Source organism: Hylobates moloch, unplaced genomic scaffold (assembly GCF_009828535.3).
Source record: "Hylobates moloch isolate HMO894 unplaced genomic scaffold, HMol_V3 SCAFFOLD_12, whole genome shotgun sequence".
Lineage (NCBI taxonomy): Eukaryota > Metazoa > Chordata > Mammalia > Primates > Hylobatidae > Hylobates > Hylobates moloch.
Genome location: NW_026652287.1, coordinates 52,451,486 through 52,467,717, shown reverse-complemented (window position 1 = coordinate 52,467,717; position 16,232 = coordinate 52,451,486). Strand labels below are relative to the sequence as shown.

The window sequence follows — 16,232 nt, the reverse complement described above, 5'->3', positions numbered from 1 at the left end:
CATCTACGTGATTATTATTATTATTTTTTAAGACGGAGTCTCGCTCTGTCGCCCAGGCTGGAGTGCAGTGGCGTGATCCCGGCTCACTGCAAGCTCCACCTCCCAGGTTCACGCCATTCTCCTGCCTCAGCCTCCTGAGTAGCTGGGACTAGAGGCGCCCGCCACCACGCCTGGCTAATTTTTTTTGTATTTTCAGTAGAGACGGGGTTTCACCATGTTAGCCAGGATGGTCTTGGTCTCCTGACCTTGTGATCCACCCGCCTCGGCCTCCCAAAGTGCTGGGATTACAGGCGTGAGCCACCGTGCCCGGGTGTTTTTTGTTTTTTTTTTTTTAACTTTGTAATGCTAAAAAGTAGCTTTTATGTTTCATTCCTTATGATGGCAAAGCAGCCAAAGTGAGAGGCTGCAGGGAGCAGGGCAAGGAGGTGACTGTCTCCATCAGCAGCCCCTGGGGTCACCTTAGGGTTCTCAGGGAAAGCAAGAGAGGGTTGCCACAGGGCCAACAGGTTTCAAGTGGGGTGGAAGGGTCCAGACCAGCACAGCTCTGGTGCCTGGAGGATTCAGTCCAGGGCTGAGTGTTTCAAGGCTTCTTATTCCTTAAAATCAAAGTAACTTTTAAAAAAAAAGGTTTTTTTGGTAGTAGTTTTTAGACAAGGTCTCCCTCTGTCACCCATGGGGAGTGCAGTGGCCCTCACTGTAACCTCAAACTCCTGGGCTCAAGAGATCCTCCTGGCTCAGTCTCCCAAGTAGCTGGGACTACAGGTGCATCTCACCAGGTCCTACTAATTTTTTTTTTTTTTTGAGATGGATTTTCGCTCTTGCTGCCCAGGCTGGAGTGTAATGGCGCGATCTTGGCTCACGGCAACCTCCGGCTCCCGGGTTCAAGCGATTCCCCTGCCTCAGCCTCCCGAGTGGCTGGGATTACAGGCATGCTAACGCCTGGCTAATTTTGTATTTTCAGTAGAGACGGGGTTTCCCTATGTTGGTCAGGCAGGTCTTGAACTCCTGACCTCAGGTGATGCACCCGCCTTGGCCTCCCAAAGTGCTGGGATTACAAGCATGAGCCACGGCGCTCGGCAGGCCCAACTATTGTTTTACTTTTTTGTAGAGATGGGGGTCTCACTATCTTGTCCAGGCTGATCTCAAACTCCTGGGCTCAGGAGATACTACCGCCTCAGCCTCCCAAAGTGCTGGGATTACAGGCGTGAGCCACCATGCCTGGCCTGTTGTTGTTTTGTTTTTATGAGACAGGGTTGGCTGGGAGCAGTGGCTCACACCTGCAATCCTGGCACTTTGGGAGGCCAAGACAGGTGGACTGCTTGAGCTCAGGAGTTTGAGACCAACCTGGGCAACATGGCAAAACCCCATCTCTAGAAAATATACAAAAATTAGCTGGGCATGGTGGTGTGTGCCTGTCACATCAGCTATTCCGGAAGCTGAGGCAAAAGAACCACATGAGCACAGGAGGCGGAAGTGGCAGGGAGCTGAGATCACGCCACTGCACTCCAGCCTGGGTGACAGAGTGAGACTTTATCTCAAAAAAATAAAAAAATAAAAAATACAGGGTTTTTGTCACCCAGGCTGGAATGCGGTGGTCCAATGGCTCACTGTAACCTTGAACTCTCAGGCTCAAGCACTCTTCCTGCCTCAGCCTCTCAAGTAGCTGGGACTATAGGCATGTGTGGCTAATTTTTTTGTTGTTGTTGTTGTTGAGACGGAGTCTCGCTCTGTCGCCCAGGCTGGAGTGCAGTGGTGCGATCTCGGCTCACTGCAAGCTCCGCCTCTCGGGTGCCCGCCATTCTCCTGCCTCAGCCTCTCCGAGTAGCTGGGACTACAGGCGCCCGCCACAATGCCCGGCTAATTTTTTTGTATTTTTAGTAGAGATGGGGTTTGACCGTGGTCTCGATCTGCTGACCTCGTGATCCGCCCACCTCGGCCTCCCAAAGTGCTGGGATTACAAGTGTGAGCCACCGCGCCCAGCCACGTGTGGCTAATTTTTTATTTTTATTTTTTTTTAAGAGACAGGGTCTTGCTATGTTGCCCAGGCTGGTCTCAAACTCCTGGGATCAAGTGATCCCCCTGCCTTAGCCTCCCAAAGTGCTAGGATAACAGGCATGAGCCACCATGCCTGGCCCAAAATCATTTTTTTTAAACTACCCTAATGCTTGCAATACCTCTGGGATGGAAGCACAGCATTTAGCATCTTCCCTGGCCTCTTGCTGCTGTGTGACTGTGGCTAAGCACATTCTCCTGCAGTGGCTGGGTGTCATCACAGGTGAGTCTGAGGTGGGCCTTACCCTGTTAATTTGTTGAAGATCCAGGGAGACCTTGCTCTGTGAAGCACCAATGCAGGGCCTGGCATGTAGAAGGTGCCAATGATGCTACAATAACTGGCAATCAGGAAGTAGAAGAACTGGGGTGGGAGAGGAAGGGACCAGCTGGCACAGAACCGTGAAGTGATGGTTCCTAAACAGATTTCACATCCTGAAGTCAGAGGTGACTCAGAGTGAGAGGGAAGGAAATAGAAACAAAAACAGGAGGAAGCACAGATCTCTTCGTGAAACTGCATAACGGCCAGCTCTGTACAAGTCTCTGCTCCCTGCAGATGGGACATGGAATTTAGCAGGACACAGTCGTGATCCTGAAGAATGAAAGAACTGCTCACGCTGGGCCTGATGAGGAGAGGCTCAGAACCGAGCCCTGTTGGGTCTTAAGAGAAAAGGAAGCATTTAATCACTTGCTGAGAAAGTGAACCATAGATGCTCAGCCTAAACCTGGATGCAGAATTAAGTATCTGACCAGCACAGTCTGGAGCTGCTTTCTAAGTCAGATGAGCAAAACCACCACTAAAAAGCAGCCCTGTTCTAACCACAGAGAAAGCACGCATGGCACTGACACAGAGAAAGCATGCATGGCATACGCAGTCAGAAAACACCACTGTTCAAAGAATGACTGCCTGGATTACAGAAAATAGTAAGTTCTTCCAGAGAGGCGGCATTTAGTCCTTGGGTGGCTTTCAAATCAGGAAAACCTAAGAATGATGGTGCACTTCCCAGGCCAAGGGATAAAAGGGACTGTGATCAAAAGTAAGAAAGTTAAAGGGGAGGCTGGGCGCAGTGGCTCACGCCTGTAATCCCAGCACTTTGGGAGGCCGAGGCGGGCGGATCACGAGGTCAGGAGATCGAGACCACGGTGAAACCCCGTCTCTACTAAAAATACAAAAACTTAGCCGGGCGTGGTGGCGGGCGCCTGTAGTCCCAGCTACTCGGAGAGGCTGAGGCAGGAGAATGGCGTGAACCCAGGAGGCGGAGCTTGCAGTGAGCCGAGATTGCGCCACTGCACTCCAGCCTGGGCGACAGAGCGAGACTCCGCCTCAAAAAAAAAAAAAAAAAAAAAAAAGAATTGTCTTGGCTTAGCCTCCTGAGTAGCTGAGACCAGAGTCATGTGCCACCATGCCTGGTTAATTTTTGTGTATATATATATATTTTTTTTTCTGGTAGAGACAGGGTTTTGCTATGTTGCCCAGGCTGGTCTTGAAACTCCTGGGCTTAAGCAATCTGCCCACTTTGGCCTCACAAAGTCTTGGGATTGCAGGTGTGAGCCACCACACCTGGCTTGATGGGGACATTTAATGGATGATTCTTTCAAAGTTAGTTGACTTGATGAAGCAGATGAGTAAGTATGTTATATATCTTTCTAGAAGACTTAAAATGCAGTTGAGGGCCAGGCGTGGTGACACACACCTATAGTCCCAGCTACTCAGGAGGCTGAGGTGGGAGGATCGCTTAAATCCGGAGGGCGGAGGTTACAATGATTTGAGATTGCACCATTGCACTCCAGCCTGGGCAACAAAGTGAGACTCTGTCTCAAAAAAAAAAAAAATGCAGTTGAGGAGACCATTAGAAACTGACAGAAGCAGATAAAAGAGAAATAACTTAAATAAAAATGTGATGGCCAAGGAGGCTGGGGTCTCTTAGAGAGAAAGCAAAAGACAGTGAAAACAATAGGAAAGCTGGATGTAGCACTGAGTTCAGGGGCCAATAATAGGTTTTACCTAAGCACTATGTTAGAGAAAATTAGTTCAGTCAAGAAAAGCAGAGACATGCCGGGTGTGGTGGCATGCCTGTAATCCCGGCACTTTGGGAGGCCAAAGAGGGTGGATCATTTCAGGTCACTTTGAGACCAGCCTGGCCAACATGGTGAAACCCTGTCTCTACCGAAAATCCAAAAAATTAGCTGGCCATGGTGGCTCATGCCTGTAATCCCAGCTACTTCAGAGGCTGAGGCACAAGAATCGCTTGAACCTGGGTGGTGGAAGTTGCAGTGAGCTGAGGCTGCACCAACTATACTCTAGCCTGGGTGACAGAGCGAGACTCTGCCTCAAAAAAATAAAAATAAGGCTGGGCGCAGTGGCTCATGCCTGTAATCCCAGCACTTTGGGAGGCTGAGGTGGGCAGATCACCTGAGGTCAGGAGTTCAAGACCAGCCTGACTAACACGATGAAACCTTGCCTCTGCTAAAAATACAAAATTAGCCGGGCATGGTGGCGCATGCCTGTAATCCTAGCTACTCAGGAGGTTGTGGTAGGAGAATCGTTTGAACCCAGGAGGTGGAGTATGCAGTGAGCCAAAATTGCACCACTGCACTCTAGCCTAGGTAACAGGAGTGAAACTCCTTCTCAAAAAAATAAAAAATAAAATAGGCTAGGCATGGTGGCTCACACCTGTAATCCCAGCACTTTGGGAGGCCAAGGCAGGTGGATCACCTGACGTCAGGAGTTCGAGGCCAGCCTGACCAACATGGTGAAACCCTGTCTTTACTAAAAATACAAAAATTAGCTGGGTGTGTTGGTGGGCGCCTGTAATCCCAGCTGCTTGGGAGGCTGAGGGAGGAGACTCGCTTGAACCTGGGAGGCAGAGGTTGCAGTAAGCCAAGATTGCGCCACTGCATTCCAGAGCCTGGGCGGCAGAGCAAGACTACATCTCAAAAAATAAATAAATAAAATAAAAGTAACAATAAAAATAAAAAGAACAGCAGAGAGAATGAGCAAGGAGAAAAGTCACAAAATATTGCAAAATACTGTTATACTGGGTTGGCTCTCCGAGAAGATACTGGAATCTCTTCAGCCATTTGCTTTTCAGAACTAGAAACCAGCAAACCACCTCTAAGCAGAGAACGTATGATTCTTTATTAAGTAGCTCTGGGGAAGGAAAGAATAAAAGTTGATAGCTCCCTGATTGGGAAAAAATGCACAATTAATAAAGAATGAAGATGAAAGAAAGCACGCTTACGTTGTAACACAAAAAGAATTCACAAACGTTGGTGGAAGGAAAACAGTATAGAAAACATCACTTTAACTAAAAGCTGGAAAAATGTTCAGTTGGGATGCGACTGACAAAAAGAACGGGATTTCCAGGCATAAAGTTGGTGTGAGCTACAGAGGGCATCATGTGGCTCAGCGGAAGACCCTTCAAGATTCAAAGTTCCATTTAACAGAGCAAAGGCACTTCACAAGAAGGGTTTAAATTATGGGTCCAAAAGCCAAGCAGTAAAGCGAGCAATTTGCAGCATGACTGCTTCTCCTAGACAGGGCTGAGTGGGCGAAATACAACGGTACACACAGTGACTATTAGCCACTGCCAGAAACAGGCTGAACAGCCCTGGGAGACAAGGGAAGGCAGGTGGTGGGAGTTGTTCATGGAGAGAAAGGAGAGTTTCAGAACCAGCACATCCACTGGAGATGCTGGGCCACCAGACCCCTCCCAGTCAATAAAGTCTGGTGCCTCATTTCATCTCAGCCTCATCATGACCCTGGAGAGACCCTGATACCATCTGCCAGTCCCCGACAGCTTAGGCACTCCTTGCCATCAACCTGACCCCCTGAGTGGTTCTCCAGGCTCCCTGCCCCACCCATTCAGGCCTCTGCTCAAATGTCACTCCCACAAATAGAGACTCTCTCACTACCTCTGCCAAAAATAGCTCCAAGTCAACTCCATCCCTTCTCCCTGGTCCAGTTCTCAAGGTTCTTCCATCACTGCCTAACCTCTTACTATATGCTTATCATTTGTCTTCCTCACGAAAACCTAGGCTTATGTGGGCAGAAACTGTTTTAGTCATTGCTGATCCCCCAGCACCAAAAATAGGGCTTGGCATCCTGCATGAGCTGAACAAATATCTGTTGAATGAATCAAAGAAAAAAAAAAACTTCAAAACAATAATGATGTATCATCTTGGCATGTAACCTGGTTATCACTGAGCTGGAGTTTGAGTCCAGTTTCGTCAATAACTTGTTGTGCAGCCTTGGGCAAATCACTTTACCTTTCTGGGCCCATAATGCCTCTCTTTTGAAACAAGGCAGTTGATCAAGTGAGGACTAAAGTCACCTTCCACGCTTGGCACAATGGCTCAAGCCTGTAGTTCCAGCACTTTGGGAGGCTGAGGCAGGTGGATGGCTTGAGCTCAGGAGTTCAAGACCTTGTCTTTACAAAAAACACAAAAATTAGCTGGGTGTGGTGGTGCGTACCTGTGGTCCCAACTACTCAGGAGGCTGAGATGGGAGGACTGCTTGAGCCCAGGAGGTCAAGGCTGCAGTGAGCTGAGATCACGCCAGTGCACCCCAGCCTGGGTGATGAAGCAAGACCCTGTCTCAAAATAAATAAATAAATAAAACTGGCCAGATGTGGTGACTCACACCTGTAATCCTAGCACTTTGGGAGGACAAGATGGGCGGCTCACTTGAGGTCAGGAGTTCAAAACCAGCCTGACCAAATGGTGAAACCCTGTCTCTACTAAAAATACAAAAATTAGCCAGATGAGGTGGTGCACGCCTGTAATCCCAGCTACTCGGGAGGCTGAGGCAAGAGAATTGCTCGAACCCACGAGACGGAAGTTGCAGTGAGCCAAGACCACGCCACTGCACTCCAGCCTGGTGACAGAGCGAGACTCCGTCTCAAAAAAAAAAAGAAAAAAAAAATTATCTGGGGCTAGGCGCAGTGGCTCACGCCTGTAATCTCAGCACTTTGGGAGGCCGAGGGGAGTGGATCACAAGGTCAGGAGTTCAAGACCAGCCTGGCCAATATTGTGAAACCCTGTCTCTACTAAAAATACAAAAATTAGCTGGGTGTGGTGGCACACACATGTAGTCCCAGCTACTCGAGAGGCTGAGGCAGAAGAATCACTTGAACCCGGGAGACGGAGGTTGCAGTGGGTTGAGATCCTGCCATTGCACTACAGCCTGGGCAACAAGAGTGAAACTCCCTCTCAAAATAAACAAATAAATAAAATAAAATAAAGTCTCCTTCCAACTTTGCAGTCTGCGAAACAAAAGTTTGATCTATTCCTCAAGGCAACTTGTTAATAGCTGAGGGTGGGCTTGGATTTACCTGAGATTAATGAGTTTTTAAAATCTGAGTTGATTCTTCTCAATACTTCTCTATTCCAGCAGGACAGAGCTGGGTAAAAGGCAAAAGGGAGGCAGGGGTCTGACGGGATCACAGCGCTGCTGTGAGAAAAAAACGACTCCACAGCCTGAAATTTTATTGTTTTTTCCTTATTACTATCTTTTTTTTCTGAGACAGGGTTTCACTGTCACCCGGGCTGGGAGTGAAGTGGCGTGATCACTGCTCACTGCAGCCATGACCTCCCTGGGCTTAGCTGATCCTCCCACCTCAGCCTCTGGAGTAGATGGGACTACAGGCCCGCGTCACCATGCCCAGCTAGTTTTTGTATTTTTTGTAGAGACGGGGTCTCACTGTGTTGCCCAGGCTGGTCTCAAACTCCTGGGGTCTAGTGATCTGCCCGCCTCCGCCTCCCAAAATGTTGAGATTACAGGCATAAGCCACTGAGCCTGGCCCTAGAAAGTTTATTAAAGGGGCCGGGCCCGGTGGCTCAAGCCTGTAATCCCAGCACTTTGGGAGGCCGAGGTGGGCAGATCACGAGGTCAGGAGATGGAGATCATCCTGGCTAACACGGTGAAACCCTATCTCTACTAAAAAATACAAAAAATTAGGCGGGCGTGGTGGCGGGCACCTGTAGTCTCAGCTACTCGGGAGGCTGCGGCAGGAGAATGGCGTGAACCCGGGAGGCGGAACTTGCAGTGAGCCGAGATCGCACGACTGCACTCTAGCCTGGGTGACAGAGCAAGACTCCGTCTCAAAAAAAAAAAAAAAAAGAAAGTTTATTAAAGGGCAGAATGACAGCCACTCTCCCACATTCTTTGAGGCACCAAGATGACACAAGTCAAGTTGGGTCAGGGGAGGGACTCACTCGGAAGAGGATGGACTAATGGATGGTAGAAGTCACCAGTGGATGGAGAAAAAGCAGGAGCTGCGAAATTCCCTAATACTGAAACTGAACAGCGGGGCCTGGCATCCAGAACCCGTTTCTCCTCCTCATAGGCCTCAAATGACCAGCTCCAGACTCTGGGTATCAGCTTCCCTCGTATGACACCAGGCATTATTGATAGGGGCACAAGACCCTCCAGAAACCACGAGTACCAAACTTCCGTGTCCAAGGAGAAGCATGCCCTTCCAGGTTCCTGAGAGACCAGACTTCAGATTCCCGGGGGGAATGCCAGGGGTCTCGCCTCCGCCAACCCCTATCCCGAGTCACTTTAGATGGAAGCGTTTGGGGCTGATGCTCCCGAAGCTGAACCAGGAGGATCTAGTAGCTTCACGACCCTGTGATGTCCCCATCGCCACCAACAGGTGGGATCCTTCTGAAAACCAGACGATTTGCGGATCCTGTTGCTCCCAAGAACAGGCAACTTTCAGAGTACGGTGACGGGGCTCCTGGAGCCCTGTCACCAGAGACGGGAAATAAGGCGTGGGGGGCGAGGCCTTCGTGTCCCCTCAGAGGCTGGTGGCTTTGGGGTCCGGCAGAGGCGGGCGGGGGGGTCCTGCGGCTTTGACGGAGGTCGCGCCCCCAGGTCGCCGAGGAGCGGCCCCCGCCCGCCGCGGTCGCGACCCGTCAGCCCAGGTCTTGCAAGAAGCCCGCGACTCCTCCCTCGCGGCCCGGCCCGCGCTCACCGCCTTCTCCAGGTGGCTGCGCGCCTGCTCGCTGTTCTTGGTGTGGTGATAGAGAACGGAGCCCAGCTGCAGGTGTGTACGGGCCTCGATGCGCTGCGGCGGCTTGAAAGGGAACACGGCCTGCAGGCAGTGCACGCACAGGCGGATTTTAGGTGGGCTGGAAGTGCGGAAGTGCTCAGCGAAGCCCAGAAGCGCCAGGTACCACGAGTCAGCCGCCTCGGCCTGCGCAGCCTGGGCCGCCGCCGCCTGGGCCGCTGCCGCCGCCTGAGCCGCCATTTTGGCCTCCACAACAACAAGCCGCCGCCACAGGGAGGCGGAAGCAGGCGCGCGAGACGGGGCCGGGCTCTCCTCGCGTCTTCCGCGAGATCTGCCGCCCAAAGCATCCTGGAACATGTAGTTTGTATTTGGGATGACCGCCGCTCCGGGAATGTGTAGAAAGGGCAACGCCTTCTGGTTTCCGTGACTGGGACTTAGGCATCGCCGATAGGCTGAGGCTTTCGTTTCTGGAGGTGAAAAAAAACCCAGTCGTTTACGCAGTAATAGGGCGAGTCTGACCGAGGCGGACTACATCTCCCATCAGGCGATGCACACTATAACAGGGCCCCTTAAGTGGCGCCGGAGCATTGTGGGATTGGATGAGTCTCAAGATGGACAACCGGGATGTTGCAGGTAACAGCCCCCGCCTCCCCTCAGGCGCCCGTCTGGGTCGCTGGGGCTAGGTGTCTCCCCTTACTCCTCGGGTCAGTCTTGCTGCGACCCGTGGATCCCTCGCTTCAGCCCCGGGGCAGCCCACAGCGTCGGCTTCTGCACCTCTTGGTTTCTCGAGACCCCAGACCCAGGTTGCTGGCCGCCCCCGCCTGGTTTGCTGAGGACGCACGGATCTCCGTAGAGGCCGCCACCCGGCTCGGCCCTGCGTCCCGTTTCCGAAACAACCGCCTTCAGGGCTGCTCCAACCTCCGTTCCCCAATACAGCGGCAACCTTGGGCTGTCCCTGCACCCCTCTTTTCGTAGCAGCTGCCCTCTGGCCTGTGTCCCGCTTTCTGGAAAAGCTGCTTTTCCGAAGTGCTTTGAGGCTCCCTTGACACACTTTCCCGCGTCTTTTGACCCTCACTTTGCTGCAAGCCTTGACCTTTCTACTTCCCTAGAATAGAATGCATTTGCCCATCAGCAAATACTTAGGGCGTGCTCACTGTGTGCCAGGCACTGTGCTAGGCGCTACGCATGCAGCGGTGACCGAAACAGGGCCCTGCCTTCCTGGAGGTTGCTTTCTACTGGGGTGTCAGTGCATTAGTGAGAAAATATCTACAAAGACTTATGTATGAAGTGAGATGGAGAGTGGAGGCTGCTGATACTGGGTAGTCAGGAAAGACCTTTTCTTTTCTTTTTTTTTTTTTTGAGACAGGGTCTCACTTTGTCGCCCAGGCTGTAGTGCAGTGACACAATCACGGCTCACTGTGGCTCACTGGGTTCAGGTGATCCTCCCACCTCAGCCTCCCAAGTAGCTGGGACCACAGGTGAGCGCCACCACACAGCGAATTTGTGTATTTTTTGTGTTGCCACGTTTCCCATGCAGGTCTGGAACTCCTAGGCTCAAGGGATCCTCCCATCTCAGCCTCTTTTTTTTTGTTGTTGTTGTCGTTGTTTTATTGAGACGGAGTCTCGCTCTGTCGCCCAGGCTGGAGCCCTGTGGCGCGATCTCGGCTCACTGCAAGCTCCGCCTCCGGAGTTCACGCTATTCTCCTGCCTCAGCCTCCCGAGTAGCTGGAACTACAGGCGCCTGCCACCACGCCCGGCTAAATTTTTGTATTTTTAGTAGAGACGGAGTTTCACCGTGTTAGCCAGGATGGTCTCGATCTCCTGACCTCGTGATCCGCCCGCCTCGGCCTCCCAAAGTGCTGGGATTACAGGCGTGAGCCACCGCGCCCAGCCCCATCTCAGCCTCTTAAAGTGCTGGGACTACGTAAAGGTGTGAGCCACCACACCTGGCCCGAGGAAAGGCCTTTTTAAGCAGAAGACATTTGAGTTAAGACGATGAATGCCAGCTATGGGAATCCGTGGAGGGTGGAGCCTTCCACACAGAGCGGGGCCAGTAAATGCAGAGGCTGTGGTAGGATGGGCTTGTCCTTTTGAAGAATGTCAAGGATGAAGCAGAAGGGAGGGGAACCATCTGGCAGGGCCTTGAAAATGGCCTTTTAGAATTCTTTTTTTCTTTTTGTTGAAGCGGAGTTATGCTCTGTCGCCCAGGCTGGAGTGCAGTGGCGCGATGTAGGCTCATTGCAACCTCTTCCTCCCGGGTTCAAGCCATTCTTCTGCCTCAGCCTCTTGAGTAGCTGGGATTACAGGCGCCGGCCACCGCACCTGGCCAGTTTTTTTTTTTGTATTTTTAGTAGAGGCGAAGTTTCACCATTGTTGGCCAGGCTGGTCTCGAACTCCTGACCTCAAGTGATCTGCCTGCTTCAGCCTCCCAAAGTGCTGGGATTACAGGTGTGAGTCACTATGCCCGGCTCAGACTTTTAAAATTTGGATTTTATTCTGAGTCCCATGGGGAACCTCTGAGGTGTCTTCCCTGTCTCCATGCTATCACTCTAGTCTGAAGACATCGTTTTCTGTTGCTTGGGGCCAGTGAGCCTCCCTGATCTTGTTGCCTGTGGATTCTCTGGCCAGAATGATTACCTAGTAGCCAGGATAAAAATAAAAAGACCCTGTGGATATTGGTCAGGTGTGGTGATCCATGCCTAAAATCTCAGCACTTTGGGAGGCTTAAATTGGAGGCTCCCTTGAGGACAAGAGTTGAAGATTAGCCTGGGCAACATAGCAAGAACCTGTCTCTACAAAAAATGAAAGAAAATAGCTAGGCCTGGTGGAGTGTGCCTGTAGTCTAGCCACTCAGGTGGCTGAGGTGAGAGAATCTCTAGAGCCCAGGAGTTTGAGGGTGCAGTGAGCTATGATCATGCAACTGCACTCTGGCCTGGGCAACTCAGCGAGACCCTGTCTCAAACAAAAAAAAGCGGCTGGGCGCGGTGGCTCACGCCTGTAATCCTAGCACTTTGGGAGGCCGAGTTGGGTGGATCACTTGAGGTCAGGAATTCGAGACCAACCTGGCCAACATGGTGAAGCCCCATCTCTAGTAAAAATACGAAAAAATTAGCCAGGCTTGGGGGCAGATGCCCATAGTCCCAGCTACTCGGGAGGCTGAGGCAGGAGAATCGCCGGAACTCTGGAGGTGGAGGTTGCAGTGAGCCAAGATCGTGCCATTGCACTCCAGCCTGGGGGAAAAGAGCAATACTTCATCTCAAAAAAAAAAAAAAAAAAAAGGCTGGGTTCGGTGGCTCACGCCTGTAATCCCAGGATTTTGAGAGGCTTAAATGGGAGGCTCCCTTGAGGACAGGAGTTCGAGACCAGCCTGGACAACATGGCGAAACCCTAACTCTACTAAAAATATAAAAATTAGCCAGGTGTGGTGGCTCACGCCTGTAATCCCAGCTACTCAGGAGGCTGAGGCAGGAGAATCGCTTGAACCTGGGAGGTGGAGGTTGCAGTGAGCCGAGATGGTGCCACTGAATTCCATCTTGGCTGACAGAGTAAGAGTCTGCCTCAAAAAAAAAAAAAAAAAGCCAGTGGGGCACGGTGGCTCATGCCTATAAATCCCCGTACTTTGGGAGGCCAAGGTGGAAAGAATGTTTGAGACCAGCCTGGGCACTATAGCAAGACCTCATCTCTATGAAAAAATTTAAAAATTAGCCAAGTGAGGTGGTACATGCCTGTAATCCCGGCTATTCAGGAGGCTGAGGTGGGAGGATCGCTTGAGCTGGGGTGGCAGAGGCTGCAGTGAGCTGAGATCACACCACTGCACTCCAGCCTGGGAAACAGAGCCAGACCCTGTCTCAAAAAAAAAAAAAAAGACCCAATGGATCTTGTCATTCTTCATCTTAGCGCTTCTCCATCACTCCCCAAAGCCCTTATAATAAAGCACAGATGCTCTGACATGCCCCACCTCTGCCTGTCCCTGGAGCAGGCCCTTCTGACCATGCTGGGCACTTGCTGCTCCTTGGATGTACCAGGCTTCTTCCTGCCTTGAGCTTTCACATCCGCTCCTTCCTCTGCCCAGATCATCTCCCATTTGGCTTTTCATGACGCTGGCTTCTTATTTGTTTTTTCTGGTTTAAATGTCTCCTCTAGTGTTTATTTTCTGGCTGCCCTACCTGCATATGTACTCCCCTGTTACTATTTTTCACCCTTTTTGGTTTTCAGCAGAGCTCTTACCACATTGTGCAGTTACTTTTTTTTTTTTGAGACAGAGTCTTGCTCTGTTGCCAGGCTGGAGTGCAGTGGCACCCTGGTTCAAGCAATTCTCCTGCCTCGGCCTCCCTAGTAGCTGGGGTTACAGGCACATGCCACCATGCACAGCTAATTTTTGTATTTTTAGTAGAGATGGGGTTTCACCATGTTGGCCAAGCTGGTCTCAATCTCATGACCTCAGGTGATCTGCCTGCCCCTGCCTCCCAAAGTGCTGGGATTGCAGGCACAAGCCTCCACATCGGCCCAAAAGTTACTTTTTTCTTATGGGTCTATTGTTTTCCCAGCCTGAAGCGAGTCCCACATGGGCAGAGACCTGCGCTGTCTTGCATAGCACCTAGTAAGTACAGGGTGTGGTATGCAGCAGGCACTCTGTAAGTGTTGGATGCTGAATAAATGAACTAATAGACATATAAATTAATCTGAACAGCAGTTGCTCTCTGGCCTGTCACAGCTTCTTGGGGTGTTTGTGGAGTGAAGGTGATTTCTGACGTACTCCTTTTCCCTCCCCAGGAAAGGCTAACCGGTGGTTTGGGGTTGCTCCCCCTAAATCTGGAAAAATGAACATGAACATCCTTCACCAGGAAGAGCTCATCGCTCAGAAGAAACGGGAAATTGAAGCCAAAATGGAACAGAAAGCCAAGCAGAATCAGGTGGCCAGCCCTCAGCCCCCACATCCTGGCGAGTAAGTGCCTGCTGGAGCCTGGATGGGGCCTAGATGGGAGTCTTTGAGGGTCACCAGCACAGGGTTTGGCTTGTGAAGGCAGTCAGCATGTGCTTGCACCCAGCCGTAGCCTGATGATCCAAGGAATGACCCAGATGCCCTTGGGAGGCTCACTGTGGCAAGAGAGAAATGAGGGGTATGTGGGAGCCCAGAGGACAGCCTGCCAACTCATCCACTCAGCAGTTATTTACTGCCAGACAGCTGTGGTGCAGAGGGAAGGGGTATAACAGTAAAAATCTCTGCCTTGAGTCCAGGTGTGCTGCCTCACACCTGTAATCTCAGCACTTTGGGAGGCTGAGGCAGAGGATCACTAGAGGCCAGGAGTTTGAGACCAGCTTTGCCAACATAGTGAAACCCCATCTCTACTAAAAAATACAAAAAATTAGCTGGGCATTGTGGCACGTGCCTGTAGTCCCAGCTGCTCAGGAGGCTGAGGCACGAGAATCTCTGGGATCTGGGAGGCAAAGGTTGCAGTGAGTTGAGATCGTGCCACTGTACACCACCTTGGGCCATAGAGTGAGACTCTGTCCCCAAAAAAAAAAAAAAAACCTCTGCTCTCATGGGGTCACAAACTACTAGCAAAGGGATGCAGGTGCCGCCTCAGAGCTCCTGGAAGATAACACGAGGCAGTGTGTTCCCAGGCCCCATGGCCACAGTAAGGCCACAGAGAAGCTTTGCATCCTGAAAGCCCAGATGGAACCGGCCCACTGAGGAAGCAGAGAAAGGCCTGCCCAGCAGAGGGCAGGAAGGGGAGAGAGCCCATATGTGGAGGGCCAGCCTAAGCTGCTGTACCAAAGGGGCTGTCCCTTAGTGAGTGGCAGGTGGATGATAGCTTAGCAAGGGTTTCCACTTGCCTGTCCTGAGAAACACTGAGGGCACCAAGGGTTTTGATCAAGGGGTGATGTTGTGATGAGGATGACCAGATCCAAGCTTTTCAGGCTGAAGGTTGATAATCTGAGAGGCAGGCCCCTTCCTCTGGGGTCTGGAGTGTAGAGTGTGTTAACCTTCCCGAAGGCCTTGTCCCAGCTCCAGCTTTTCCTTTTTTTTTTTTCTTTGAGACTGGGTTTTGCTCTGTCACCCAGGCCGGAGTGCAGTGGTGGGATCTTGGCTCACTAAAGCCTTGAGCTCTTGGGCTTTAGCAGTTCTCCTGCCTCAGCCTCCCAAGTAGCTGGGACCACAGGCATGTGCCACCATGCCTGGCTAATTTTTTTCTATTTTTAGTAGAGATGAGGTCTTGTTATGTTGCCCAGGTTGGTCCCAAATTCCTAGACTCAAGTGATCCTCCCACTTTGGCCTCCCAAAGGGATTACAGGTGTGAGCCACTGCACCCAGCAGCTCTTGCCTTTTCTTTTTTCTTTTTCTTTTTTTCTTGAGATGGAGTCTTGCTCTGTCGCCCAGGCTGGAGTGCAGTGGCGCAGTCTCGGCTCACTGCAAGCTCCGCCTCCCAGGTTCACGCCATTCTCCTGCCTCAGCCTCTCCGAGTAGCTGGGACCACGGGCGCGCGCCACCACGCCTGGCTAATTTTTTGTATTCTTAGTAGAGACGGGGTTTCACCGTGGTCTCGATCTCCTGACCTCGTGATCCACTCACCTCGGCCTCCCAAATTGCTGGGATTACAAGCGTGAGCCACCGCGCCCGGCCCTTCTTTTTCTTTTTCTTTTTTTTTTTTTTTTTTTGCCCAGGCTAGAGTGCAGTGGCGCGATCTCAGCTCACCCAACCTCTGCCTCCCAGGTTCAAACGATTCTCCTGCCTCAGCCTCCCAAGTAGCTGGGATTACAGGCATGCGCCACCACGCCTAGTCAATTTTGTATTTTTAGTAGAGACAGGGTTTCTCCTTGTTCATCAGGCCGGTCTCAAACTCCTGACCTCAGGTGATCCGCCCCTCTCGGTCTCCCAATGTGCTGGGATTACAGGTGTGAGCCACTGCACTCGGCCAAGAACCAGCATTTTTATCTCCCAGCATTTGTTACCAGTGGTTTTCAGGTGGGAGCCGTTTGCTGTACTCTGCAGCCCGAATGTGATTTCTTGTCTTTCCTTGTCCCTACCTCTTACTGATCCCTCCTGAGTGAAGTGCTCAGGATGTGAGTATGGGGGCAGGCCCGGGAACTGAGGGGTGCCGAGAATGTCCTGGTTGTTTGTGTCAACATTGAACCTTCTCTTTCATATCAAATTGCTTCTACTCCTTC

The 16,232-nt window shown here is 51.4% G+C and overlaps 2 protein-coding genes across 5 annotated transcripts in view; one reads left to right on the top strand and one right to left on the bottom strand.

Moving 5' to 3' along the window:
* MAU2 (MAU2 sister chromatid cohesion factor) overlaps positions 1-9,349 on the bottom strand; it is a 37,212-nt gene extending 27,863 nt beyond the window's left edge. For 2 of the 4 annotated variants that reach the window (XR_004250826.2, XM_032170225.2), the window contains exon 1: positions 9,027-9,349. Coding sequence is in view for 3 of the 4 variants with exons in the window: in XM_032170225.2 (XP_032026116.1) it covers positions 9,027-9,302 (276 nt within the window). In the remaining variant the exon portion in view is untranslated. The remainder of the gene's footprint in view (positions 1-9,026) is intronic. The other 2 variants (XM_032170223.2, XM_032170224.2) reach the window with 1 other exon arrangement.
* Positions 9,350-9,617: 268 nt separating this feature from the next.
* SUGP1 (SURP and G-patch domain containing 1) overlaps positions 9,618-16,232 on the top strand; it is a 46,038-nt gene continuing 39,423 nt past the window's right edge. Inside the window, exons 1-2 of the mRNA XM_032170213.2 lie at positions 9,618-9,695; positions 13,836-14,007. Coding sequence (XP_032026104.1) covers positions 9,662-9,695; positions 13,836-14,007 — 206 coding nt within the window. The 5' untranslated portion in view covers positions 9,618-9,661. The remainder of the gene's footprint in view (positions 9,696-13,835; positions 14,008-16,232) is intronic.